General features: G+C 35.8%; 2 protein-coding genes across 7 annotated transcripts in view; both read left to right on the top strand.

Moving 5' to 3' along the window:
- Nucleotides 1-513: 513 nt before the first annotated feature.
- lrrc28 (leucine rich repeat containing 28) lies at nt 514-21,893 on the top strand. 4 transcript variants are annotated; one of them, XM_067401310.1, is made up of 11 exons: nt 544-602; nt 694-795; nt 990-1,219; nt 1,313-1,353; nt 1,668-1,705; nt 1,789-1,926; nt 3,259-3,465; nt 7,016-7,118; nt 11,196-11,365; nt 13,419-13,578; nt 20,423-21,893. In XM_067401310.1, exons 3-11 carry the CDS (start codon nt 1,052-1,054, stop codon nt 20,490-20,492), a joined length of 1,095 nt encoding a protein of 364 aa, XP_067257411.1. In that variant the 5' UTR covers nt 544-602; nt 694-795; nt 990-1,051; the 3' UTR covers nt 20,493-21,893. The 4 variants fall into 4 exon arrangements, with proteins under 4 accessions (XP_067257409.1, XP_067257411.1, XP_067257410.1 ...); XM_067401309.1 differs by having other exon boundaries at nt 694-776; XM_067401308.1 differs by lacking the exon at nt 694-795 and having other exon boundaries at nt 514-602.
- A 2,856-nt stretch (nt 21,894-24,749) lies between these two features.
- The window catches only part of mef2ab (myocyte enhancer factor 2ab), a 35,501-nt gene continuing 33,247 nt past the window's right edge, over nt 24,750-27,003 (top strand). For all 3 annotated transcript variants that reach the window (XM_067401305.1, XM_067401307.1, XM_067401306.1), the window contains exon 1: nt 24,750-24,968. The gene's annotated coding sequence lies outside the window, so the exon portion shown is untranslated. The remainder of the gene's footprint in view (nt 24,969-27,003) is intronic.

The raw sequence follows: 27,003 nt of genomic DNA on the forward strand, positions 1-27,003 counted from the left end.
AAAAATTAAAACTAACTTTATATATTATTATATTATATTATTTATATATTATATTATATATTATTTATATATTATATTATATTATACATTTTATCTTACATTACATTACATTATACCGTAATATGAATTTGGGTGAGTAATGATTGAACTAAACTGTATTTAAATTTTATTTTGACATTTCTCTTAAGAAAAAGTCAAACTAACTTTATATTATATTATATTAATTATATTATATTATATTTATTATATTATATTATATTATATTATATTGTATTGTATTATATTATATTATATTATATTATATTATATTATATTATATTATATTATATTATATTATATTATATTATATTATATTATATTATATTATATTATATTATATTATATTATATTATATTATATTATATTATATTATATTATATTATATATTATGTGGATGTGTCTCTATCGACTTTGACGTAAGGAAAACTACATTACCCATGATGCTCTCTGTCTGTAACCAGTGACTCGTTTGCTCTCAGACGGAAGTCCAGTTTGGTACACAAACAACTCCAGAGGTTTTAAACACAGAACATTCCACATGTCATAAACTGCAGGGATGTAATGTAAGTTGCAATTCATTAATGATAATATTCGCTTTGTTGTGTTTTGCGCATGTCTAAGATCTGGCTAGCAGTAATGATCAGATTTCTGCAGGGACTCGTGTCGTGTCGTGTTATTATCAGACTGACTGACAGCACAGCACAACATCAGTATCTGAGCTCGTCTTGGTTCATACTGTCAGTGTAACGTTATTTGGTATTTGACATTACTTAATGCTTTTATACTACTAATAAACACCAGTTCATCTTTTACTGTCTGTGAGGGTTTTTTTTTTCTCTAGCAAATCCTGTACATTACCTTTAAGTCCATTAAAATCAATATAAAGATATTATATATTGATTATTTATCTATCTATATCTGTCTATCATCTTCTTCTTTTTTCCCCCAAGAATGGAAAAGTAGAAGTTGAAAGAGGGAGAAACTCTCTTAACCAAAGACGGTTCTCACAGCCATGGCCTCTGACCTCCATGCAGCAATTTTTATAGCCAAACAAGAGCGACACAAAAATCTTTTCCTGAACTACAGAAACCTCAACAATTTCCCTGTGGAGCTGCTCAGAGATGAAGGGATGCAATTCCTGGAGCGTCTCTTCATGAAGAGGAACTCCCTCACAACACTTGTAAGATCTCATTCAGTTTTGATTCAGCCCTGTATTGAAATATTGTAAATATATTTTGCCTATATTATCCAAATACTGTTTTCCTCCTGTCAGCCAGAAAATCTGGCTCAGAAGCTTCCCAACCTGATTGAATTGTGAGTATCTTTTATATATGTTTATTTATGTGAGTATATATCTTTATATAGTATTTATCTATCTATTCATACCCTTTTGATTTTTGTTTATGTTGTTGTTATAACAATGGTGTTGTACAGCTGTAATATTACTGTTGTCCAGTAGAGGTCCCTGAGTCATTGTTATTATTATGGGTGGGTAAGAAAACATGACAAAATGCCTGGATGGCCAAAGTCTAAGTTTGCTAAAAATTAAATTATTTGAGTTACATTTTTACTACATCTGATGAAAAACAAGATTATGAAATGTAATCCCACAATCTTTTTCTCTTAAGATACCTGCACTCAAACAATATTGCAATAATTCCTCAAGGTACTTTAATTTTATAATTATATATCAGTATTTTGATATCTGATGCATTATGCATTGCATGATACGTTATGTTGTTGTTCCAGCAATTGGCGAACTTGTGAAGCTGCAGTCGTTGGACCTGAGTGACAACGCTCTTCAAATCATCTGCCCAGAGATTGGTCAGCTGCGCTCATTACGACACCTGCGATTGGCCAACAATCAGCTGAAGTTTCTCCCGCAAGGTGAATCGTGCACATTTCTCAGCATTTCTTTAAAAAACTGAGAATGATTGAGCTGCTTTATCAGTTCCTCTATGCATAGAAAGATCTAATTATTTTATAACATAAAAAAATGGATTGCTGTATATTTAGTTTTATTGCTTTATCAGTGCTGTGCGGCATTAAAATAATATTTTGGATTACATACAAATGATAAATGCATGCAGCATGCATGTTGCAACTAACCTGAAATATTCCAAGGTTGAATGAAGACTTTGTTTGAAGAGATTCGAGCTAAATTAAATGCAGAAAATTGAGAAGAATGCGAAAGAGGAATGTCAGCACAGTTACTACAGCCTCTTTAATCAGTCATGGACATTATTTGTAACGTGAAACATCTTTTCTTGTGTAACTGAGCAGCTTTAACTGCATCAAATCATTTCTTCGCTCACCAGAAGCTTTTAAACTTCAGTACATATTGCAGTTATTATACTTTATTTAATGAAGAGGTTTCTGCGCTCAACATGACACTTAAATGGTTCTGAAGAGTAAAACTTCATATAGAGACTGTGGAAAATGACTAAGCTTTTTGACACTCTCTTTAAATGCTTTGCTTCAAAACACGCAGTTGTTTTTATTGCTCTTTTCCATTTTAACTGGGTAATGTTTCATCTGAAGCTCTATCATATGTGAATTGTTCCAAACAAAGTGTTTTACAGTGAATTGTTACAACAGTTTCTAGCATATTTTATCTAGTGACAAGCATTGCACATCGTGATTTTTGTATTTAATTTAACAATTATGATTCCTTTTCAATATCACATAATGTATTTTTGCCAGCAGAAGGCATAAAGGCACTACCTAGGATTATAATAGCCTGCTATTGCCTGATTTACACATAATTATTTCTTAAATTCTTGTTCCTCGTAATCACCCAAAAATAAAAATAATGTCATTTATTACTCATCCTCATGTCGTTCCACACCATCGGATTTAATCAACAATATCTTCATTTGTGTTCTGAAGATGAATGAAGGTCTTGCGGGTGTGGAACGACATGAGGGTGAGTAATCAATGACATTATTTTTATTTTTGGGTGAACTAACCATTTTAATAAAAACAACTTGCCCTTCTTTTCTGATGATGTGTTTACTGGGGCGAGGGGCGGGGCAACCTGTCAATCACATGACATTAACCAATAGCAAATCACAACCATCCAACAATCCAATCAAATTATTTTTTTCGTTCCCAGAAGCCATTTCACTTTGATGTACATCACAGTAGGGAATAAAAGACTATCGCATCTTCTGTTTAATGCCGACTTTAACAGAAATGTATATTGGCTTGTGTTGGTAGAGCTGGGGGATCTCCGGGAGCTGGAGACTCTGGACGTGTCCATGAACCTCCTGAGGACTCTACCAGAGCGTCTGCACCAGTGTCTGTCCCTGCAGTGTCTGACGGCAGACCGCAACCTGCTGCACTGCCTTCCCCGCCAGCTCTGTCTGCTGCCCGACCTCAATGAGCTCTCCATGGCCGCCAACTGCCTGACATCACTGCCGCTGGGTGAGCAGATATGATCGTGTCATCAAGACATTTACATTTATGCATTTGGCAGAAATTTTACCCATAAAAGCAGTGCATTCAATTCTTTTTAAAGAAATGAATACTTTGATTCAGCAAGAATGCAAATTTATCAAACGTGACAGTAAAAACATGTTACAAAAGATTTCAAATAAAGGCTGTTCTTTTAAACATTCTAAAACAACATCAGCAGCAAATCAGCATATTAGAATGATTTCTGAAGGATCATGTGACTGAAGTAATGGCTGCTGAAATAAATTAGATTTTAAAATATATTAAAGGGTTAGTTCAAAGCCATTCAAACTCTCAAGGTCCATAAAGGTACTAAAAACATATTTGAAACAGTTCATGTGAGTTCAGTGGTTCTACTTTTTTATTATAAAGCGACGAGAATACATTTTGTGCGCCAAGAAAATAAAATAACGACTTTTCAGCAATATCTATATGGGCCGATTTCAAAACACTGCTTCATGAAGCTTCTGAGCTTTATGAATCTTTTGTTTCGAATTAGTGATTCGGATCTCCAATCAAATGGCTAAACTGCTGAAATCATGTGACTTTGGCGCTCAGATTCACTGATTCGATTCGTAAAGCTCCGAAGCAGTGTTTTGAAATCGACCCATATAGATATTGTTGCAAAGTCTTTATTTAGTTTTTTTTGGTGCACAAAAAGTATTCTTGTCGCTTTATAATATTTAGATAGAACCACGTGAACTGATTTAAATATGTTTTTAGTATCTTTATGGACCTTGAGAGTTTGAATGGCTTTGCTCTCAATAGAGGCCTCACTGAGCCATCAGATTTCATAAAAAATATCTTAATTTGTGTTCCAAAGATGAACGAAGGTCTTACAGGTGTGGAACGACATGAGGGTGAGACATAAATAACAGAATTTTCATTTTTGGGTGAACTAACCCTTTAAAATAAAAAGGGTTATTTTAAATTGTTATAATATTTCTGTTTTTACTGTATTTTTGATCAAATAAAGGCATCGTTGGTGAGCATAACATCTTTTAAAACTTTTAAAAACCCTTTGAACAAGAGTTTCCATAGTCTAATTAGTCTAAATTTAATCAATATAGTCTATACATGTTCTCTGAAGCCATATGATGCTCTGTGTGAGGAGCAGACCAAAGGTTATTAAAGCAATAAGTCCTGTGAAGCCGGGGTTCACTTAAATTCACTGTAAACCACAGCTTCACAGCTTTTATGAAACGGTTATAATAATAACAATACTGTATAAAGTATAGTAAGTATGAAGTGCTGTATAAACAGCTTTGAACGTGGCTCAACCAATCAGAATCAAGGTCCGTTTTTATAATAATATTTTTAGCATATTTGAGAGCAACAGTTCAGGGGAAGGTTTTCTGTTATTCATACACAGCTATTTTATGACTATACAGTGCACAGCATAAAGTACACCTCCTCTGAAACTTCTGAAAGTCAGCAATTACTCAATTACTAGGAAGACATGTTAGGGTTCTTCAGAGATATAATGTTCCAGCAAGTCTGCTTAATCAATTACCAAAGAAGCATGTCAAAATTATTCAGGAAAATAAGATTTTCTTATCAAGGTGATAAAATGTTGTGTAGCAAAAATGAGTACACCCTCCTAAAAGTTACTAAATAAAACTAAATAAAAATGTTCTGGTGTAACTTTAAGACAATGTTTGATCAACAGGAAAGTATGTTGAACCAAAACATTTAAAGAGAAGTCATTTCTGGACAATTAAAAGTGTTATATAGCCCACCGAATCAATCTCAGACTTAATGCTGACAGCAATGGAAGCACTTGGGAGAGAACGGTCAGGAGATTTATTTCTTAGCACAAAAGAGGACAGTGGTACAAGAGGATTACCAAATCATTGTTTCAAGTGTGAAAATATAGCAAAAGCAACACAGAAATTCAAAAACAATGAACTTCTGACAAGGCCCCTGAAATAATCAGGCCTTCATTTTAAGCTTTCATTTAGTGATGAGGGATTTTTTTGCTAGACAAAGAGCATGAGAAATACCAACTGATTTTCTCAGAGCCAGCACAAGCTATGAACAGATTTGACTGTTTATATCACAGAGTAAGATGCAGCCTGCAGAAATGACATGCATGGTTGTTGTTCTCACTGGAACTACCTACTGTAGCCAAAGCACAATAAAGTCAGTTAGCCATTTACAAAGCCCATATTTACAAAATATAGATTCTGGGAATCAATACTCCGGTCTCATGAGACCAAATCAATCATTTTGGATCTAACAGCATCAAAATGTTATGGTGTTACTAGAGGAGGAGTACAGTGAGAAGTGCCTGGTTCCCACAGTAAAGTTCAGTGGTAGTAAAGCTCTTAGGGATGTATGAGTGCTGAAGGTGTGAGGGAGTTGTGCTTTATCAATGCTGTCATGAATTACCACGGTGTAATTTAATACACAAACTTGAAACAGAACTAATAAGTAGCAGAAAGAATGGGATGAAAATAAAATAACAAGCTGTATGAAATAAACCCTAGTATAAAAAAAAAGTATCTTCCATAACTTCAAATCAAGACATGATCAAGTTGTCTTTACTAGGTGTAGACTGGGGCACTCAAGACTTACCCATGGGTTTTTATTAATAGGCGAAGTTCCTCCTCTATGTCTTTCATGTAAAGTTCCTTTGACTATCAAGCATATTCTGTTAAATTGTAATTTTTATGATGTTGCTAGAAAACGCTTTAATTCAAAAACATGTTTGCATGGAATATTTGAAAATGTACCACCTGAAAGTATTTTAGATTTTCTGTCTTATGTTAAGTTGAAATGCTTTATATAATGTAAATTTTATGGATGATACTGACCTCTTTTGCCATGTAAATAGCCATGATGCTAACATGGCGTAAAAACTTAATAAACAAACACACAAACAAACTTGAAACAGAAGATGTTACCCTTTCCTCATTCCCTGTATTGTTGGGCATTTTCTCAACATGACAATGAGGATATGCATTCTCCCAAGGTGAAAAACCTTCTGTGGACATGTACTGCACTCAATCTTAACACTCTTGAGCCCCTGTGGGGGATTCTGTAGAGACGAGTTGAGCAACACTCCCCATTAAAGATCAGGGCATTTAATGAGCTCATCATCCAGGAGTTAAACAGGACAGATGTGACAATTTGTCATAAACTTGTACACTCCGTGCCAAGAAGGTTCAGAGCAGTATATTAAAAATTATGGAGGGCATACTAAGTGCCAGAATATTATACATTTGTTGAATTAAATCTATGGTGTACTCATTTCTGCAATCCTTAATTTGAACAAAATTAGCTTATTTACTTTTATATGGCAATTAATAACATATATTTCTCAGTTTTTGTTATGTCTATGTTTTATACATTTTAGTTTTGCCATCTTTACATGAATTGTATTAGTGATCATAAAGAAAATACATCTTTTGTATTTGTTCAGAGGGGGTGTACTCATTTATGCTGTGCACTGTATATCCATGAGTATCAGGTAAATTATTTGACATTGTTGGTGATATAACTTTTATATTTCTGTCAGATCTGGGGCGCTCCATGGAGCTGCAGTTTGTTTTTGTGGACAACAACGCTCAACTGAAGGCTCTCCCATCATATCTTTATAACAAAGTCATCGGCTGCAGTGGGTGAGTTCTTTTCTATCGTTGTAATATGTGATCAAAATCACAACTTTTTGTTTTAGAAATTTCTACAAGGCAGGGTTGTCAGAGTCAGAGTAGCTTTATTGTAATTTCTGCTCTATACAGCCTGCGAACACAGCGAAACGAAACAGCGTTCCTCTGGACCATGGTGCTACAGAAGACAGCACATGACAAGGACTACAAAAACAAACTGTACATAATTTAAATTATATTATAGGCTAAAACTAAGAGTTAAATAAGAACCATCAATTGATTTAAAAAAAAAAAACAAACTAATTAATTTCACCAATTTTATTAATCATGATTAATCACTTCTAACATTTAAAATCTGTATTCTTAGATATATTTTCAATTTTTTCTGATTTCATAATCAATGTACTGAACACATTTATTGAACTGAATAATGACTGTTTACTATTGTCTTTTTAAAGCAGAATTGAACTCTTCACATCACTGACCGTTATTTTCCTGTTTATCTCTGTAAAGCTGCTTTGAAACAATCTGTATTGTATTAAGCGCTATATAAATAAAGGTGACTTGACGTAACCTGACATTAATTCTACAAACCCGATTCCAAAAAAGTTGGGACACTGTACAAATTGTGAATAAAAACAAAATGCAATGATGAGGAAGTTTCAAATTTCAATATGTTATTCAGAATTCAACATAGATGACATATCAAATGTTTAACCTGAGAAAATGTATCATTTTAAGGGAAAAATAAGTTTTTAAATTTCATGGCATCAGCACATTTCAAAAAAGTTGGGACAAGGCCATGTTTACCACTGTGTGGCATCCCCTCTTCTTTTTATAACAGTCTGCAAACGTCTGGGGACTGAGGAGACAAGTTGCTCAAGTTTAGGAATAGGAATGTTGTCCCATTCTTGTCTAATACAGGCTTCTAGTTGCTCAACTGTCTTAGGTCTTCTTTGTCGCATCTTCCTCTTTATGATGCGCCAAATGTTTTCTGTGGGTGAAAGATCTGGACTGCAGGCTGGCCATTTCAGTACCCGGATCCTTCTTCTACGCAGCCATGATGTTGTAATTGATGCAGTATGTGGTCTGGCATTGTCATGTTGGAAAATGCAAGGTCTTCCCTGAAAGAGACGACGTCTGGATGGGAGCATATGTTGTTCTAGAACTTGGATATACCTTTCAGCATTGATGGTGCCTTTCCAGATGTGTGATCTGCCCATGCCACACGCACTCATGCAACCCCATACCCTCAGAGATGCAGGCTTCTGAACTGAGCGCTGATAACAACTTGGGTTGTCCTTGTCCTCTTTAGTCCGGATGACATGGCGTCCCAGTTCCATTACAGTAGCATTCCTGTATGTGATGCAGTGCCGTCTAAGGGCCCGAAGATCACGGGCATCCAGTGTGGTTTTCCGGCCTTGACCCTTATACACAGAGATTGTTCCAGATTCTCTGAATCTTTGGATGATATTATGCACTGTAGATGATGATAACTTCAAACTCTGCAATTTTTCTCTGAGAAACTCCTTTCTGATATTGCTCCACTATTTTTCGCCACAGCATTAGGGGAATTGGTGATCCTCTGCCCATCTTGACTTCTGAGAGACACTGCCACTCTGAGAGGCTCTTTTTATACCCAATCATGTTGCCAATTGACCTAATAAGTTGCAAATTGGTCCTCCAGCTGTTCCTTATATGTACATTTAACTTTTCTGGCCTCTTATTGCTACCTGTCCAAACTTTTTTGGAATGTGTAGCTCTCATGAAATTCAAAATGAGCCAATATTTGGCATGAAATTTTTAAAATGTCTCACTTTCAACACTTTCAATATGTTATCTATATTCTATTTTGAATAAAATATAAGTTTATGAGATTTGTAAATTATTGCATTCCTTTTTTATTCACAATTTGTACAGTGTCCCAACTTTTTTGGAATCAGGTTTGTATAAATTAATGAGGAAACAACAAAGGAATAATCAAATTATCATCTGTTTTCGATTGATAATTTTATTACAAATTACAGAACATTCCATTTAATTCACATTTACTTGTATAGGAATTTTCACATTGTTTCAAAGCAGCTTTACAGAATTTAGAGTAATCTGTTATCAGTGGTGACTGTATCCAATTCAGAAATAAGCAGTTTGTAAGATAATACAAATCATGCAGTTAGCTAACATATTGCAAGTTGTGATCATAATGATTACAATCAGGGCTTGACAGTAACACCTGCCAAATGCGGGTGGATTTCAGCAGTGGCGTGTAACACAGTCACTCCTACTAGCCACTTTGACTGGTTGAGTTTCATACATAATATATAATTTTTTTAATTGCAGTCTTTTAAAAAGGCATCTGAAATAATAATCTAAGTGCAATGTAGCATTGTCAAAAATATTGATTTTTCAAAACATAAATAATGAAATATCTGAAACGCTTCCAATACTCATTTTCCACATAAGACACACGATATCAGCTGCTCTTTCTCTCTCGTCTCTCCGACAGTCGACACACAAACCCTCCTCTTCTCACTCACTTTTTTCATTTGCTCCAGATGAATATTGTTGGTGTTACAGGGCTTGAATTTCGCTGTGGGATTGCACGTATTGTGCATAATTTTACACATTCCCGCAGATTTTGTGCTCACACCCAAAGTGTGCCACATAAAGCCACCTCTCAGTACTAAATTGAGTTCACTACGTATTGCACTTAAACAGTCAAATACACAAAAAAATAATGTCAAATGTCGGTCTTGGTGAGTAAACACAGTCGGTTATGTTTTAAGTGAACAGTTGAGAAAGAAAACGCATGTGTAACAGTATAATGGATCTGTGCGTCAGGTCTTAGTGACAGCAGCCTAATATGCCTGCTGCCAAATTATGAGATAATATTAAAAATATCTATAAGGCAATTTTTACATTTGGTATCAATGCCAAATTTGTGGCTGGTGAAGATGCTGAGTGGTTCGTAGCTTTGGAAAACGAGTAGCCACAGTGGCTGGTGAGCAAAAAAGTAAATGTCAAGCCCTGATTACAATATATAGAACATTTGTATATAGAAACATTTTAATTTAAGTGAACCTTTACATAAACCCATTATAACAAATGTCAGATTTAGCTGTGCCTTTTATATAGTATATTTGGTGATGTTTCACTCTCTGTCAAAGCTATATGTGAGCTGTCAGTTTATTTTCCCCCACTTTAAAGTTTATTTAAATTCACAGAAATAATGCTATTTTTCCCAGCCCAATTATAAAAACATAAAAAACAATAGATTCAGGAGTTAATTTTATTTATTTGTTGTACCTTTATATATATATATATATATATATATATATATAGGTACAACAAATAAATAAAATTAACTCCTGAATCTATTGTTTTTTATGTTTTTATAATTATATAAATATATATATATATATATATATATATATATATATATATATATATATATATATATATATATATATATATATATATATATATATATATATATATATATATATATAATTTATTTATTTATTTATTTGTGAATTTATGGCTGGTTAAATCTGAAATAGATGATTGACACAATAATAGATCAGAATTGAATAAAATGGAGCTCATTCCAGGCCCTTTGAGCTACTGGACAAATACTGCAGCAGAAACTAGTGGAAAATGTGTGTAGAGTCTTTGGTCAGATTTTCCATCCATCTAAAAGTAAACAACATTGATTTTTTTTTTTTCTCACAGATGTAATTCTGCAAGCAGAGTTTACTTGCCTCACACAAACATCAAAACTCTTGAACATCTTTTAAAGCTTCACTTTGGTAAATCTCACAAAATGTTCTATAAACTATAAACTTAAATCTGGAAATTTTTAACGCGCTCTGCTGCTTGTAATGCATATTTTTCCAAGAAAGATTCTCCAGCTGAGCACAGACTCTGGCACAAGAATCCGCACCATTTCAGTAACAATGTCTGGATGGGAAAATGTCATTTTAAGTCAGTTATGAAAAGTATCACAGTTGCTATTTGGTGTGATTGATCCCTGGCTGTTTCAGACGGACACCTTTTCACACAAGGTTATTTATCTGCATGCATGCACAGGTGTGGTCTAGCTGCACAGATCTCTGACGTGAAGCAGCTCTGCTTGATGCTGGGAGATGTGACTGTTCCTCTGCCCTCTGAAGTGAAGGCCATCGGCTCCGAGACAGACCGCGTGTTGCCTCTGGAAGAGCTAGCGTGCAGAGTCCTACATGCAGCCCACAACTGGCCCGGTAAGTGTCAAACCTACAAACCTACAACAATTGCATCAGGTTTCTTCACATTTACCAACCTAATTTTTTGACCACTAAAACATGTCTTGTCTGACCTCTCAAGCTTTGTTCAGACTGTCAGTCCAAATCTGATTTTTGTGCATATCAGATTGGAATCCGATCATATTTAGCGAGTGTGAATGGCAAAAAAATAACATGAAATACAATTTTTACGAATCTGTTTCAAGCTACATTTACAATTTCTGCGTAGCTTTTCTGCCTTATGCCACATAAAACATAAACATATCAGAACTAGTGTTGTCCTGATACCAAAATTATGACTATACGATACCTGACTAAATTGTCTCGATACCAATTCTGAATCGATACCACAGTAAAAAACTAAAACAGCAGTAAAAGTAATAAAATTTCGTTTTATAGATTAATTAAAAAAAAAAACACTTAATTTTTAATAATTTTATTGATAACATTTGCTAACCAATTCTGAACAGGTTGTTCAGTAATTTAATATTTTTTAATGTGATTTAGATCACATATAGTTATTTAATTTTATTTAGTCTTAAAATATATTTTAAATTGTTTTATCTTTAAAATAAGCAAAGATACAAGTTACAATGTAAGAAATATACAAATTAAATAAACAGTGCTTTCAAAATTCAGTCTATAAATTAACTATACACTGATTCTTAATAAATCTATTCAAGCAGTGGGTCATTTTCTCTTTTCTTTTGTTGTTTGATTAACATTGGCTAATCACACAGCAGGTTTATTAGGCTGCTGTCACTTTAAGACCTGATGCACAGATCCAATACATTGGAACACACCCGATGGATACTCACCAGGATGTGCATTTGTACATATTTTTGACCATTTAAGAGCAATAGTCGAACTGAAAGAGAACTGAATTTGCGATCGCATGCTGTCTGAAAGGCGGCTTTCATGACTAAAAGTAGCACTTTGTGCTCTTTTGGAGGCTTATTGCTCTTAACTCTTTTTACCATCAAACACATCCCGCACTTTATTTTTTCACGCACTGGGCAAATATATTTTACTCTATAGGGAGTGGAAGCAGAGCTCTGGATGCACATGTGCCCATGCTGTCACACGTCGACACAAATTATGAAATACAGTTCTTATTAGATAGTGGTTTACCAAAGTTACGAGTCACTCAGCATTTTTACTGGACACAATTTTGACATCGATACCGTGGGGGAAAACTGCCATATAGATATTCTTAATATTATCTCATAATTTGGCAGCAGGTATATTAGGCTGCTGTCACTTTAAGAACTGGCACACAGATCCATTATACCGTTACACATGCGTTTCTTTCTCAACTGTTTACATTCACTTAAAACATAACTGACTGTGTTTATGTGAATACTCGCTAAGACTGTCATTTTGACATTATTTTGTGTGTATTTGACTGTTTAAGCGCAATAAGCAGCGAAAAACAACCCAATTTAGTACTGAGAGGCAGCTTTATGTGGCGCGCTTTGGGTTGGAGCACAAAATCTGCAGGAATGAGTAAAATTATGCACAATATGCGCAATCCCACGCCGAAATTTAAGCCCTGTAACACACCAATAATATTCATCTGGAGCAAATGAAATGAGTGAGTGAGGGAAGGAGGGTATGTGTGTCGACTCGCTGTTGGAGAGATGAGAGAAAGAGCAGCTGGTATTGTGTGTCTATTATGAGGAAAATGAGTATTGGAAGCGTCATGCAACACTAATCAGAACATGCCGCTGCCTAATAAGATGTAGTAATTCAGCGCCACAGCAACACATTGTTTTGTTGTAATACATCCTCTGTATTGTAAACCCCTCCATGTTGCTGCTGTTTTTGTCTTTTGGTGTATGCCTACCAGCACAATGTCACTTCCATAGAAACCAAAGCAGATATTCCTCAAAAGGAAAGAGCGCATGGGACACGTAAATTGGATCTGAACAGTTGCAATACACAGTGTAGACAGTCCAACATTTAGATCAGATTCTAATCGTATACACAAATTTTCAAATCCCTAAAACTTGTTCTCCCGTCTTATGTGCAGATGTGAAGTTCCTAACTCCGTTCCTGTTGCCCAAGAGTCTGCTGGATGTGGTCCGGTGGCCTCTGGGTCACTGTCACCGCTGCAGTCAGCCCATGTTCACCATTGTCTACCCCAAACTGTTCCCGCTCAGAGAGACTGCACTCGCGGGGGTGCACAAGAGGTACTGATGCAAACATGGTTGAGTAGCATCATATCACAAGTGTTTGTTTTGGGATTCCACATTACACCGTGTCCTAACCAGGCAGACGTGATACAAGAAGATTCCAGTGACAAGCAATTTGTCTGTCCGCATTTGACATCTAAAATTACAGCATGTGGGCAGAGTCTCTCTGCAATGCACTTGCAACAAAATGAATAAAGTACATAATGAAATTGATAGATATTACACTATTTTAACATTATAAAAATTAGGGGTGTAACCGTACATCGAACCATCAAGGTTTTGTGCATACAGTCAGATGACGAATATAGTCAGTCACAGGCGATCCACACTCCAATCCAGAAGGGGGCGCGCGCAGTAATGCAATGCTGTTTGCTAACAGCCACAACAGGAAAAAGAGCAGAAGAAGAACAGATGATCTAAGCTTAGATATGATTACGTGTAATCTCTCAACCAGTGTTTCAACCGCGGAAAGACATCAATAAAACAGCTTGAGAAAAAATCTCGCATAGCATTACATTTACCTCAGGCAAGTCATTTAGTGTCCACAGCATGTTAGTTCACTAGAGAAATGAACTCTACAGGGGAGTATTTCACTAAATATATGCACTTTATCAGCATATATATCAAAAGATGTACTTTTCCTGTTAGTAATATCTTAATTATTTAATATATGTTTAAATAAATTTGTCATTAAAACAAGTTATGACCATAACTGTGCAAATAATTATATTTCAAAATGAACTGAAGTAGAAAAATAATTGAGAAAATAATTGTATAATTAGATTTAGAAGTTAATGCAAAATCTGCCCTGTGTGCAATTTACATTTTGATTATCATATCTTAAAAGAATAATGAGCAACTGAATTTAATAGTTTGGGCTCTGATGTTAATTGTAACCTTTAATATTATAGTAATGTGAAAGAAAGTGCTCCCTGTATATAGTTTACAGCATTAGCTGAGATATATATATATATATATATATATATTTATCCTTAAGAAAATGTTAATTATAATTAAATTTATTTAAAAAGAGAGACACAATTTGTAAAAAAAACAAACAAAAAAAACACACAGTTTAATAAAAAAAAAAAGCAATGTTATGTTTAGTTTTACCCTCCTGCTGTACCGAACCTGTGCCAAACCGTGACTTCAATACCGAGGTACGTACCGAACCGTCATGTTTGTTTACCATTACACCTCTAATGAAAATACATACTGAGAGACTGAAAAAATCTTTTTCATAGAATACACTTGTTTGTTTTCACATTGAGTTCACAGTTTGAAGTTTCTTGTATCCTTTCATTTATTTTCAATGTCTGAGGTGAATTATTCATTGTCGCTTTCAAGGACATGCAAAATTATATTGAAACTCCTATTAATTTTTTTTACATTTAGGCCAAAGTAGGCAATGATTAATAAACACTTTTTGTTATACTGGTTCTAAAAATGTGTAGGTGTGTTGGACTTGATTTCACAATATTACAGTTGTTGCTGTATTTTTCATCATACAAATGCAGCTTTGGTGAGCATAAAACTTACCAACCCCCTTTAAATGCACATGCATTCTGGGATTGAGTAGGTCATTCATCTCAGCTCTCTTGCATTCAGAAAATGGTCTCTTCTCATTCTCTGACCCCTGTCACTTCCTCTATCTCCTCATCTTCCTGCTTGTTTGATTGGTTGAAATGAGTTGTGCTTGCTCCGCTACCCATCATGTTTCATCTGTAATGCAACGCTGTGGTTTTGGTATCAACATCCAGTAGCGTAACCCAATCAGCCTGCTCGAATGCTGCTCTCAGCTACTTCACGTACATTAAGAGATCTAATCCACTCACCAATTACCTCTTACCCTGAGTGTTCGGCTGTCGTTTGCAGACGAGCGGTGCAAGTGTGCGAGCGAGAGAAAGAAAGGGAAGCTATTTGTTTAAGGGTTTTATTTTCCATTTGCTTCTTTTTCACCTTTTATACTCTCCGGTTTCAACTGCAGGTCATCAGGTTAGCGTGTATTTTGTGAAAATATACCAGGAAACCCTCGCTGTTTCAATATCACTTCATCTACATGCTTATGAAAGCATGTTGTGGGAGTAAAATAGCCTCCCTTGTATGTGCACACATTAATCTGCATATTTTGAGAGCTCAGGAATGAAAGCTCATAAAATATCCCTGTGAGATAGCCTCACTTAAGCTAACCATACTAAAAACTTACAAAATGTTGCTTTTGACCTCTGTGTTTTTGATGCTGCATTATTTGTTTTTTGATAAAGTGAGCATCACTATTACTGTCTACTTAGTCTCACAGGATTTGAAAAATCTCTAAACCCAAATGCTACATTTCTGAGTGAGGCTTGTTGAGGAGAGTACTTTAAAATGGGTTCAAAAATTAGTAGTCAACCAATATTTCGCCAAATTTTTATTAGGTACACCTAATAAAGTAGCCAAATATCTAATCAGTCAATCACATGGCACCAACTCAATGCATTTAGGCATGTAGACATGGTCAAGATGATCTGCTGAAACTAAGCATCAGAATGGGGAGGAAAGGTGATTTAAGTGACTTGAAGGCACAATATATAATCTTTTCACCACTAGAAGCCTTAATTTCATGGAATCATGGGAGATGTAGTCTTCTCGGGACGGGACTCGGGCAGGAATCATGTTCATGAATGAGATTATTAACGTTACTGTAGTATGAAGCAGAGCAGGTTGAGTGTTGTGTGAGTACATTGCTAATGAGAGACGAGCACGACACATGCCTCGAGAGCAGTGGGACTTTGGGCCATTTCCGCTTCTTCTGGTCAAGCGTAAAGGGTAAAGCAGCGCTGTTTATCATATTAGATACATTTGTGTGTTGAAAGTTGTTATAATGCTATTCTGTGTGTTTGCTAGGTGGCTACTATGAGACTCTTGTTGCACACTGCAGTAAGCTAGATCGATATTAGTCATGGTAAAACATGGTACTCGCAGTAAATCAAGAAATCGAGATTCAAATAATAAGACTTACTGTGTTGAGCTATATAACATGATTTGTTTATTGTCGATGAATGTAACAAAACAGTTGCTCACCTGTTTGCTCACACATAATATATTAAAGCGTCTTTGGTGTTTCCATGGTTTTTACAAAATAAAACCGGAAATTGAGGGTGAAAATACGGAAGAGGATTAGGGCCAAGCAATAATAAAAAAATAAAACCATCTCGAGATTAAAGTTGTTAAATTTCGATAAAAAACTCTTTAAATTTTGAGAAAAAAGTCGAGATAAAATGTTGAGAATAAACTCGTTAAATTACGAGAAAAAACTCATTAAATTTTGAAAAAAAAGTCGAAGTAAAATGTTGAGAATAAACTTGTTAAATTACGAGAAAAAACTTGTTAAATTTCGAGAAAAAGGTTGAGGTAAAATGTTGAGAATAAACTTGTTAAATTACAAGAAAAAACTCGTTAAATTTCGAGAAAAATTTGAGGTAAAATGTTGAGAATAAACTCGTTAAATTACGAGAAAAAACTTGTTAAATTTCGAGAAAAAAGTTGAGATAAAATGTTGAATGAAGTCATTAAATTACAAGAAAAAAGTCGTTAAATTACAAGAAAAAAATCGAGGTTAAATGTTGAATAAAGTCATTAAATTATGAGAATAAAGTCATTAAATTATGAATTTGTTCTCATAATTTAACGACTTTTTTCTCGTAATTTAATTACTTTATTCTCATAATTTAATGAGTTTATTCTCAACATTTTATCTCGACTTTTTTCTCGAAATTTAAAGAGTTTTTTCTCGTAATGTCATGAGTTTATTCTTAACATTTTATTTCGACTTTTTTCTCGAAATTTAACGAGTTTTTTCTCGTAATTTAACAACTTTAATCTCGAGATGGTTTTATTTTTTTGTTATTGCTTGGCCCTAATCCTCTTCCATATGAAAAAGTGCTTGACTGGTTAAAAGTGCTTATTTCTCTGGATTTAAACATTCTTGGAAACATTTAGGATAGTGTAAGTACACACGTCAACAAAATATATAACATTGTTCTTGTGGTTTTTGGATATTTTAATCCAAAACTCTTACATATTGTGCCTTTAAATCTGAACATGGCATGGTTGTTGGTGTGAGACGGGCTGGTCTGAGTATTTGATATATATTTGATCTACTATTTGTATATTTGATCTACTAGGATTTTCACGCACATCCATCTTCAGGGTTTATAGAGAATGAGCCAAAAAAGAGAACATTTCCAGTCAGTGGAAAAAATGTCTTGTTGATGCCAGAGGGTCAGAGGAGAATGGCCAGACTGGTTCAGCTGATAGAAAGGCAACAGTAACTCAAATAAGCACTCGTTACAACCGAGGTCTGCAGAAGAGCATCTCTGAATGCACAACACGTCCAACCTTGAAGCATATGAGCTACAGCAGCAGGTGAGATAAGAACAGCAAACTGAGGCTACAATTCACACGGGACACCAAAACTGGACAACAGAAGATTGGAGAAACGTTGCCTGATCTCATAAGTGCTGATTTGTGCTGCAACATTCAGATGGTCAGGTCAGAATTTGGCATAAACAACATGAAAGCATGGATCCATCCTGCCTTTTATCAACGGTTCAGGCTGGTTCTGGTGTAATGGTGTGGAGGATATTTTTTGGCACACTTTGGACCCCTTAGTACTAATTAAGCATTGTTTAAACACCACAGTCTTCCTGAATATTTCTGCTGGTCATGTCCATCCCTTTATGACCACAGTGTATTCATCTTCTGATGGCTACTTCCAGCAGGATAATGTGCCATGTCACAAAGCTCAAATGGCCTCCACAGTCACCAGATCTCAGTCCAATAGAGCAGCTTTGGGATATGGTGGAACGGGAGATTTGTGTCTTGGATGTGCGGCCAACAAATCTGCGTGAGGCTGTCGTGTCAATATGGACCAGAATCTCTGAGCAATGTTTCCAGCACATTGTTGAATATATGCTATGAAGATTTAAAGCAGTTTTGAAGGCAAAAGTATGTCCAACCCAGTACTAGCAAGTGTACCTAATAAAGTGGCTGATTATCATTTAAGATATCACCATTGGCCAATAATCGGTCAACCAAAAAAATCTCATAGATTTGCATTAAGAAGGGACATGAGCCATAGCTAGACACCAGAATATCATCAGCTGGGGTTCCATCCAGTGTTTTGCCATTTTTAAGTGCATTTCTGAATCTGAACCTTCTAAAAATTGTGTGGCGAGGTCACATTTTCATCACCTTACAGGGCTAGTTCACCCAAAAATGAAAATAATGTCATTAATTTCTCACCCTCATGCCGTTCCACACCTGTAAGATCTTCGTTCATCTTCTGAACACAAATGAAATATTCTGACGAAATCCGATGGCTCCATGAGGCCTGCATTCACAGCAATGACATTTCCTCTCTCAAGATCCATTAATGTACTAAAAACATATTTAAATCAGTTCATGTGAGTACAGTGGTTCAATATTTATATTATAAAGCGACGAGAATATTTTTGGAGCACCAAAATAACGACTTATGTAGTGATGACCGATTTTAAAACACTGCTTCATGAAGCATCGGAGCATAATGAATCAGCGTGTCGAATCATGATTCGGATCGCATGTCAAACCGCCAAACTGCTGAAATCACGTGACTTTGGCACTCCGAACCGCTGATTCGACACAAAAGATTCATAACGCTCCGAAGCTTCATGAAGCAGTGTTTTGAAATCGGCCATCACTATGTAAGTCGTTTTTTTTTCGTTTTTTTTGCCGCACCAAAAATATGCTCGTTGCTTTATAATATTAATATTGAACCACTGTACTCACATGAACTGATTTAAATATGTTTTAGTACCTTTATGGAGCTTGAGAGAGGCCTCACTGAGTCATCGGATTTCAACAAAAATATCTACATTTGAATTCTGAAGATTAAAGGTACAATCTGTGATATTTTTTTCCGCTAGAGGTCGCTAGAAGCCTATTCAAAACAAAGGCGTAGTTCGATGACGCCAAGTTTTAGAGCGAAAACTTGGGACATGTGGTCTCCATCTCAACGGATGGTGCAAAAGAATATGGATTGGAGTCGGAGTTTGTGGATGCGATTATTAACGTTACTGTAGTATGAAGCAGAGCAGGACCGAGTGTTGCGGAGCTGAACGAGGAGCTGGAGCGATTGATCAACACACGCCTCACGAGCAGCGGGACTTTTATTATGACACAGTCGCCGGCGCCGCTTCCGCTTTTCTGGTCATGAGTTTACGAGAGCTGTCCTTGTCGACAGAACCAGCGTCAGATGGTAAACAGTAATTATGTTCCATAAATAAGTAACACAATCCACCATAAAACGTGCAAGAAGTAAATAAGGAACTGCTTGAAGCAAGCTAGTGGTTTGCTGGACGCTAGACTCTACTTCCGCATTTGTCCACGGCACTGTTGTCATGTGGTTTCTACGTCAGTAAAGGCGGTAACAAAGGTAACTGACGTCATTGACAGGCGACTGCACTGCCCCGTGTCACTGTTTAGAATGGGAATTTTCTCATGATTTACAAGTAGTTGAAAACATTAGAGATATTGTTTGTAATCAGCTGGACAAAATATACAACAATAGCCAAGTGGTTTTTGGATATTTTACTGCAAAGATTTTACATATTGTACCTTTAACAAAGGTCTTATGTCTCACATTCTGACTTCAAATAATATACCTCAAATTACTGCATTATCTTTTATGCAAGGATTTGAAAGTTTTTTTGAAAGTTTGTGTACATATCAAGCATTTTTAATTAGGTTTTATTAAGTACAAACTCAAAATGAGCATATTATTATACAGTAAGTAGATTTTCTCTGTTTTCTCACACAGAACCACAGTGATTTTCGTTGCGTACTGCTGCTCTAGCCAGTGTCTGAGGACATTTGACCTGCAGGGCTGAAGTCTTGCACACCATAACCTCACATCACCGCTCATGGTGCTTTCATCTTCACAAAAGATGTTGCAATAGACTTTCCGCAGAACTGAGACCTTTCTGAGCTTCAAGCTCCATTTCAGAAACATTTGACAGCCCACCATCCTGAAGATCTTCATGACTAAAACCAGCAACTGGTTAAACCTGATTACATTTCACAAATGAATGTAGAATGAGAAGAACTGAAACAATCAAACAATGGTCCGTTCAAACAATAAAGTATTGTTTGTGTTGGGATTATTAGGGTTTACTGTAACCAAAAAGGTTGAGGCTGTAACCAGAAGAGGGTTTCTTGAGAAACTTAACAGTTATTTTGTGTTTTAAAGATTACCAACATTTATACATTTAAAACTGGTGAGCTTGTAAGTGAGATTTTTGTTTCCATTTGAAGGGAAAATAGTTTTTTTTTCAGTGCTCTTTACTGAAAATTTTACTAAAAGGTCATGTTTCTTCAAAAAGGACTGTTTGCAAGTTTCAAATTCATATCTCACTATTGTTTTAAACCGTGACCCAATACTTGCCTTTTTAAATATAAATGTATGTAATTTTAATGAGGCTCATAATCAAGTGTATGTGTGTGCTGAAAGTGACCAGGATTGTTAGTCTTTCGTGAAGCTTTGACTACAAGCTGTTATTAAGTGCCATTTGACTTTTATGAACACATAAAATTGATTGTTCTCAATGAAGGCAGCTTCAAGGGACTGTACTATTTTTGCGTAAGATAATATTTTTGAAAGACAGAGACACATGAATTGTGAGATACTACACTACAGTTATGCCATATACTGGAGCAACATTGTTCAGCTTTCAGATTTCTCTTTCCATTTAATTAGACATGCACATGACTTTCTTACTAAGTTGATGTGTTGATGTTACCGTTACAGCTTTCTCAAATAAAGCAGCCTGATCTTCTAGAACAGAAAAGACCCTGTGTCTTTATTTTCTCTGAAGAGTTTGTTCAGCTTTTTCACAACGTTGTTGTTGTTGTTGTTTCATGCTGTTGTTTGAATGTTTGGCAATAATAACAATGTTTAAAACCTCTTTTGTATGTTTTCTAATTTCAAATATATGTTTAAATTGAATTTCATTCATTTTGAGCACCATTTTGACTTGTGTGAATGTAACCGTCTCTACACTGGTATCTGTTATCAACACTGTGCAGCACAGATGCAGCATAAATGTATATACTCATATGCCAGAGTGGGCCGCTGCCGCTCCGTTCAGATTGTTTATGTCTATTTTATGATTAAAGTTATGTTTAATGTCCTTCCCTGAACTTACATCTTTATTACGTTTGGGCACTTAAAGGGTACATAACTCACACAGTTCCTAAAAAATCTCATGTTAATCTTGAGTACCTATAGAGTAGTATAGCATCCTTCATATTTCCAAAAACATACATGCGCTGTATCGAGTCTTTCCGAAAACAGCCGAGCTCCTTGTTTATAAAACCATAAGTGCCGATCCTGAGGGGCTCGAGCAGCCATGGAAAAACACCAGATATTCTCCATTCATTTTAACCAATAAAAAATTGGTTGCAACTTTCAGACACGACTTTATCCTTATTTTGATAGTTAATTTAAGGCGGTTTCTATGGTTATTTTAACGACACATGTTGACTCGCTCTGGTTGATGTGTGCGCTCTTCCCGGAGAAGTGCCCATACAAGGAATTCCGCCCTTTATTACATAATAAAAGGGCCATGCTCGGGAAAAAAAAAAAACTGTCCAAAATTGTGAGAAATCTGAGGAATATTTTTGGCACAGAAATCGTCAACGTACAACTCGTTTTTTGAAACTTTGACCATGTTTAGCAAGAGAATTCAACTCTTTAACAGTGTAAATAAGAATACATGAAATAGCATTAGACTCCCCCTTTAAATTCACATTATTTCATTCAAGTGCTGAATTACTACTCATACAGGTCACTTTATCTAACAAATTAAAATTGTGGGGTAACACAGCACTGATTTACTTGGTCAAAACAATCATACTAAAATACAGTCAAGTGTGTTGAAAGTAGTTTAATGTTACTCTGAGCGTTCACTCTGTGACTGGCATGAGACACTTGTTGCACATTGCAGTAAGATACATCGAGAATATCATATTAATAAACTCTGGATGGCTTGTGTTGCTAAATGGCATGCAATTAATTTTAAAACATATTGTATGGAAGAGAAAATGCTGTATTATTGTTACTCTTTCACTATGTTAGTCACTTGTCAAAATAGCGTTGTCTCTGAGGCACAAACATGTTACTCGCTATAAATCAAGAAAACTAGAGATTCAAACAATAAGACTAACCGTGTTGAGCTATATAACAATGATTTGTTTTCTGCTTAGAAGTATCCAAACAGTTGCTCACCTGTCTAAAACACATAATATATTAAAGCGTGTCCATGGATTCTACTGAAGTAAAAACGGAAATCGAGGGTAACGTGGATATATCGTCATTGACAGGCAACACAATGACACAGGCCATTAAACTGGTTAAAATAGCTGATTTCTCTGGAACATTGTTGGAAACATCTGGGATAATGTTAAGTACAACAAAATATATAACACTGTTCTAGTCGTTTTTGGATGCTTTAATACAAGATTCTTACATATTGTGCCTTTGAGATGAGCAAATACTTCAGAACCTGTTATATTACTTAGTAATTGTGAAATGTATTATTTTATACTAGTGATTTTATTTATTTAATTCCATTTTTTTCAGCCTTTAAAAAGTCCTGCATTGTCACTGACTTCACAGAGACTGTTAACATTCAGGCCTCTGTTCCAGACATCTCATAAATCACTCTGAATGAAACCGGCTTTATAATATATTTTCCTGTCTCTGACACTATATCTTTCTTCGACAGGCCAACAGATGTCTCTCCTACCTGCTGTTCATCTTCTTAATAAATTTATAATGACATTTGGTCATTAGAAACATTCAAGTCAAGTACATTCATAGTAGTAACATTTCCTTGGCTTAAACAGTTTTGTTTTTCCTTCAACTTTTCTATTTTTCAAAACTATATCATATATTATATATGTATATACACACTGATCAGGCATAACATTATGAGCACTGACAGGTGAAGTGAATAACTCTGATTATCTCTTCATCGCGGCACCTGTTAGTGGGTGCATATATTAGGCAGCAAGTGAACATTTTGTCCTCAAAGTTGATGTGTTAGAAGCAGGAAAAATGGTCAAGCGTAAAGATTTGAGCGAGTTTGACAAGGACCAAATTGTGACGGCTAGACGACTGGGTCAGAGCATCTCCAAAACTGCAGCTCTTGTGGGGTGTTCCCGGTCTGCAGTGGTCAGTATCTATCAAAAGTGATCCAAGGAAGGAACAGTGGTGAACTGGAGACATGGTCATGGGCGGCCGAGGCTCACCGCCGAAAGAGCCAACAGTGGACAGCCAGAACTGGACCACGGAGCAATGGAAGAAGGTGTTCTGGTTTGATGAATCACGTTTTCTTTTACATCATGTGGATGGCCGGGTGCGTGTGCGTCACTTACCTGGGGAACACATGGCACCAGGATGCACTATGGGAAGAAGGCAAGCCGGTGGAGGCAGTGTTATGCTTTGGGCAATGATCTGCTGGGAAACCTTGGGTCCTGCCATCCATGTGGATGTTACTTTGACACCTACCTAAGCATTGCTGCAGACCGTGTATATATATATATATATATATATATATATATATATATATATATATATATATATATATATATATATATATATATATATAATATAATTATGTATTGCACAATTATTCATTAATATTTTGTTTTAATTCTTTGCATATTTCCTCAGAATAATTAATTTATAATTTTATGCACAAAAATTGTATTTATTTATTTCTTATATGTCCTCACACAATTCTTTGTCTATGCACAAATGTTTTCTATAGATAGATAGATAGATAGATAGATAGATAGATAGATAGATAGATAGATAGATAGATAGATAGATAGATAGATAGATAGATAGATAGATAGATAGATAGATAGATAGATAGATAGATAGATAGATAGATAGATAGATAGATACTTTAGGAACAAAACTTTTGTGATGTGAATATTCTAACTGTTAATACAGTGTACTGCATCAGGTCTGTGTAATGTGGCATGTTGTCGGGTGACACAGGAGCCCGAATCAATCAGTGTGTTTGTGAGGAGGGCTGGAAGGTCTCTGAAGGACACTGGTGTAGGAGGGAGGAGCTGCCTGCGAGCTCTAGATCATCCAGCAGCGCGTGCACGAGTCCAAGAATGACTCGGGATAATACAGTACATGATTCCTGATGTTTGAATCCATTCGTTCGGGTTGCGCTCCTTTTGTCTTTCTCCAACTCGGAAAGCGCCCGGCTGAAGGGAAGAACTCAACTGCTCTCTGATACAGCAGGGTGGATTTAAGCGCGTGTGGGTGAATTAAGCGGTCACATTAGGTAACGTAATTTCACATCGATTTAATTTCTCTAATTTATTCTCATTGATAACCTTGCTTAAGTTACGCGCAGCTGTGTGACGTCATCAGCCCTCGCGTTTACGTGCTTTTGTTGAACATTTTTGGCAGTGATGATGGGTTTGATGGAAGACGGAAAGTAGAAAGTTGCTGCCACTTGGCTTTATAAATTGAATTGCACTGCAGTCGCATGCTATCTGTCTTCTAACCGTTTTCTGTAATGTCTCTTTTTAAAGGCTATTTTTTTACTTTTTTGCCCTATTTATCGGCTCGTGATAGTCAGGCTTCATGAATAATACAAAATTAAACAATCTGTAACTTAGAGTGTTTGTGAGTTTTGATGTTATTTTACAGCATTTAAAGCATTTTGGGGAATTAGCCACAAAAAATAGGGTTATCATTATCGTAAATCCTGCAAAGTTTTTTATATTTTCTTTTCTTTTTTCTTTTTCTTTTTTTAAATGTAGCCTATACACATTTATAACAATAGTATATAGTTTTATATTACCGTTGCTTTAAATTACAAAAAAAAAAAAAAACTAGTTGTTTCTAAAACGGATGTGGTAAAAATGACATTTCTCCAGTGTTGCCAAGTCCACGGTTTTCCCGCGGAATTGGGCTACTTTTAGATCAGTCATGGGCAATTTATTGAGATCCTCCAATCAGAATGTTAGCAGCCGATCGCGTGTAGGTTCGGAGATTTCGGGAAAAAAATCAAACAAGATGGCGGCCTCTCAGTGGCAGTGGTGCGGAGAAAAGGAGTGAACTTTTATCTTTTTACGCTAGTAAGCCAACTACCAAAACAGGGAATTTACGTCATATAATGCTTAAAATACCAACAACTGTCCAAACTAAAGCGTGTGAGCTGTACTAATTAAGCCACTGAATATTTTCAGTTAAATACTAAAAAGACAGGGTTTGTTTAACGTGTGTAGTAGCGTAGGCTGTAGAGCGTATGGCACATATTTGTATCTTTTGATGCGATCGACGCGGGTTCGAATCCGCCTTTTGCTGAACTCGCTCTTCTCCCTTTTCCTATCACAAATCAGATCAGAAAGGCATTTATTTTTAATAAAAATGATGAAAATATTTGAAAAGTTTAAATAAAGTGCGTAACAAGTGTTTATAATAAAGTATTTATTGGGTTGGCAATAGATTTGCTCCTCTCTTATTAGTTGCTGCCAACTGTCCGTTGCCCTAATTAGTTGCCCTGTGTCTCATCCGGTTGCCCGTTGACGGCAACATTGCCCAGCAACATTGCTCAAAAAGTTGCCACGTGTATCATCACCTTTACACTGTTGCCGAGGGTTGTTTTTCATGTCTGCGGGTTGAATCGGTCCAAAATAACATGATATTTAGCCCCTGGAATGTGAAATTTATCAGGGGAGCCCCGCCAAAAATGTGAATCCCCCCCCCCTTGAAATGCGATTGGGCTAGTTTTGGGCTAGTTTTGAGGAGCAGTTGGGTGGGTTTTTTGTGAAAACCTGGCAACCCTTGCGATTTAGCAAAAACTCATTCAAAAAACCCTTTTTAAAAACTTTAGGGCGATAGAACCGAAAGTCCAAAAAAGCTAACTCGCTTCCAGGTTTTGCCTACAAAAACACGTCATCCCTGAGGTACTCTATTGTGGAGTTTTCATTTTGCTATTTGTGCAATTGGAAACACAAAAAATATATTTAATGAAGTCTCTCATTCAGTGAAGACAAAAAAAGAAGTGCGGTGCTTTGTAATTATCAATTGTGTGAACACGAAAATCATATTGACATCAGTTGATGCAATTAAATTTTAGTGGCATATAACGGTGAGGTTGCGAACTGCAACTAACAGCGCACACTCCCCGCACCCCTCCCTTCTCAGAGAAGCTACGGTGGCCGTCTGGCCGACATGTCGTCTGAGACAGCAGAGAGCTTGTGTGAAGCAATGAGGTTTCTTCTTATTTCTAACAAAGAATGGTCTGTTGTACTAAGCCAGACGATGATGACTACTACTACTACTTTGTGCATATTCAACATAGTGAT

The sequence above is a fragment of the Chanodichthys erythropterus genome, chromosome 11, assembly GCF_024489055.1.
Source record: "Chanodichthys erythropterus isolate Z2021 chromosome 11, ASM2448905v1, whole genome shotgun sequence".
Classification (NCBI taxonomy): Eukaryota; Metazoa; Chordata; class Actinopteri; order Cypriniformes; family Xenocyprididae; genus Chanodichthys; species Chanodichthys erythropterus.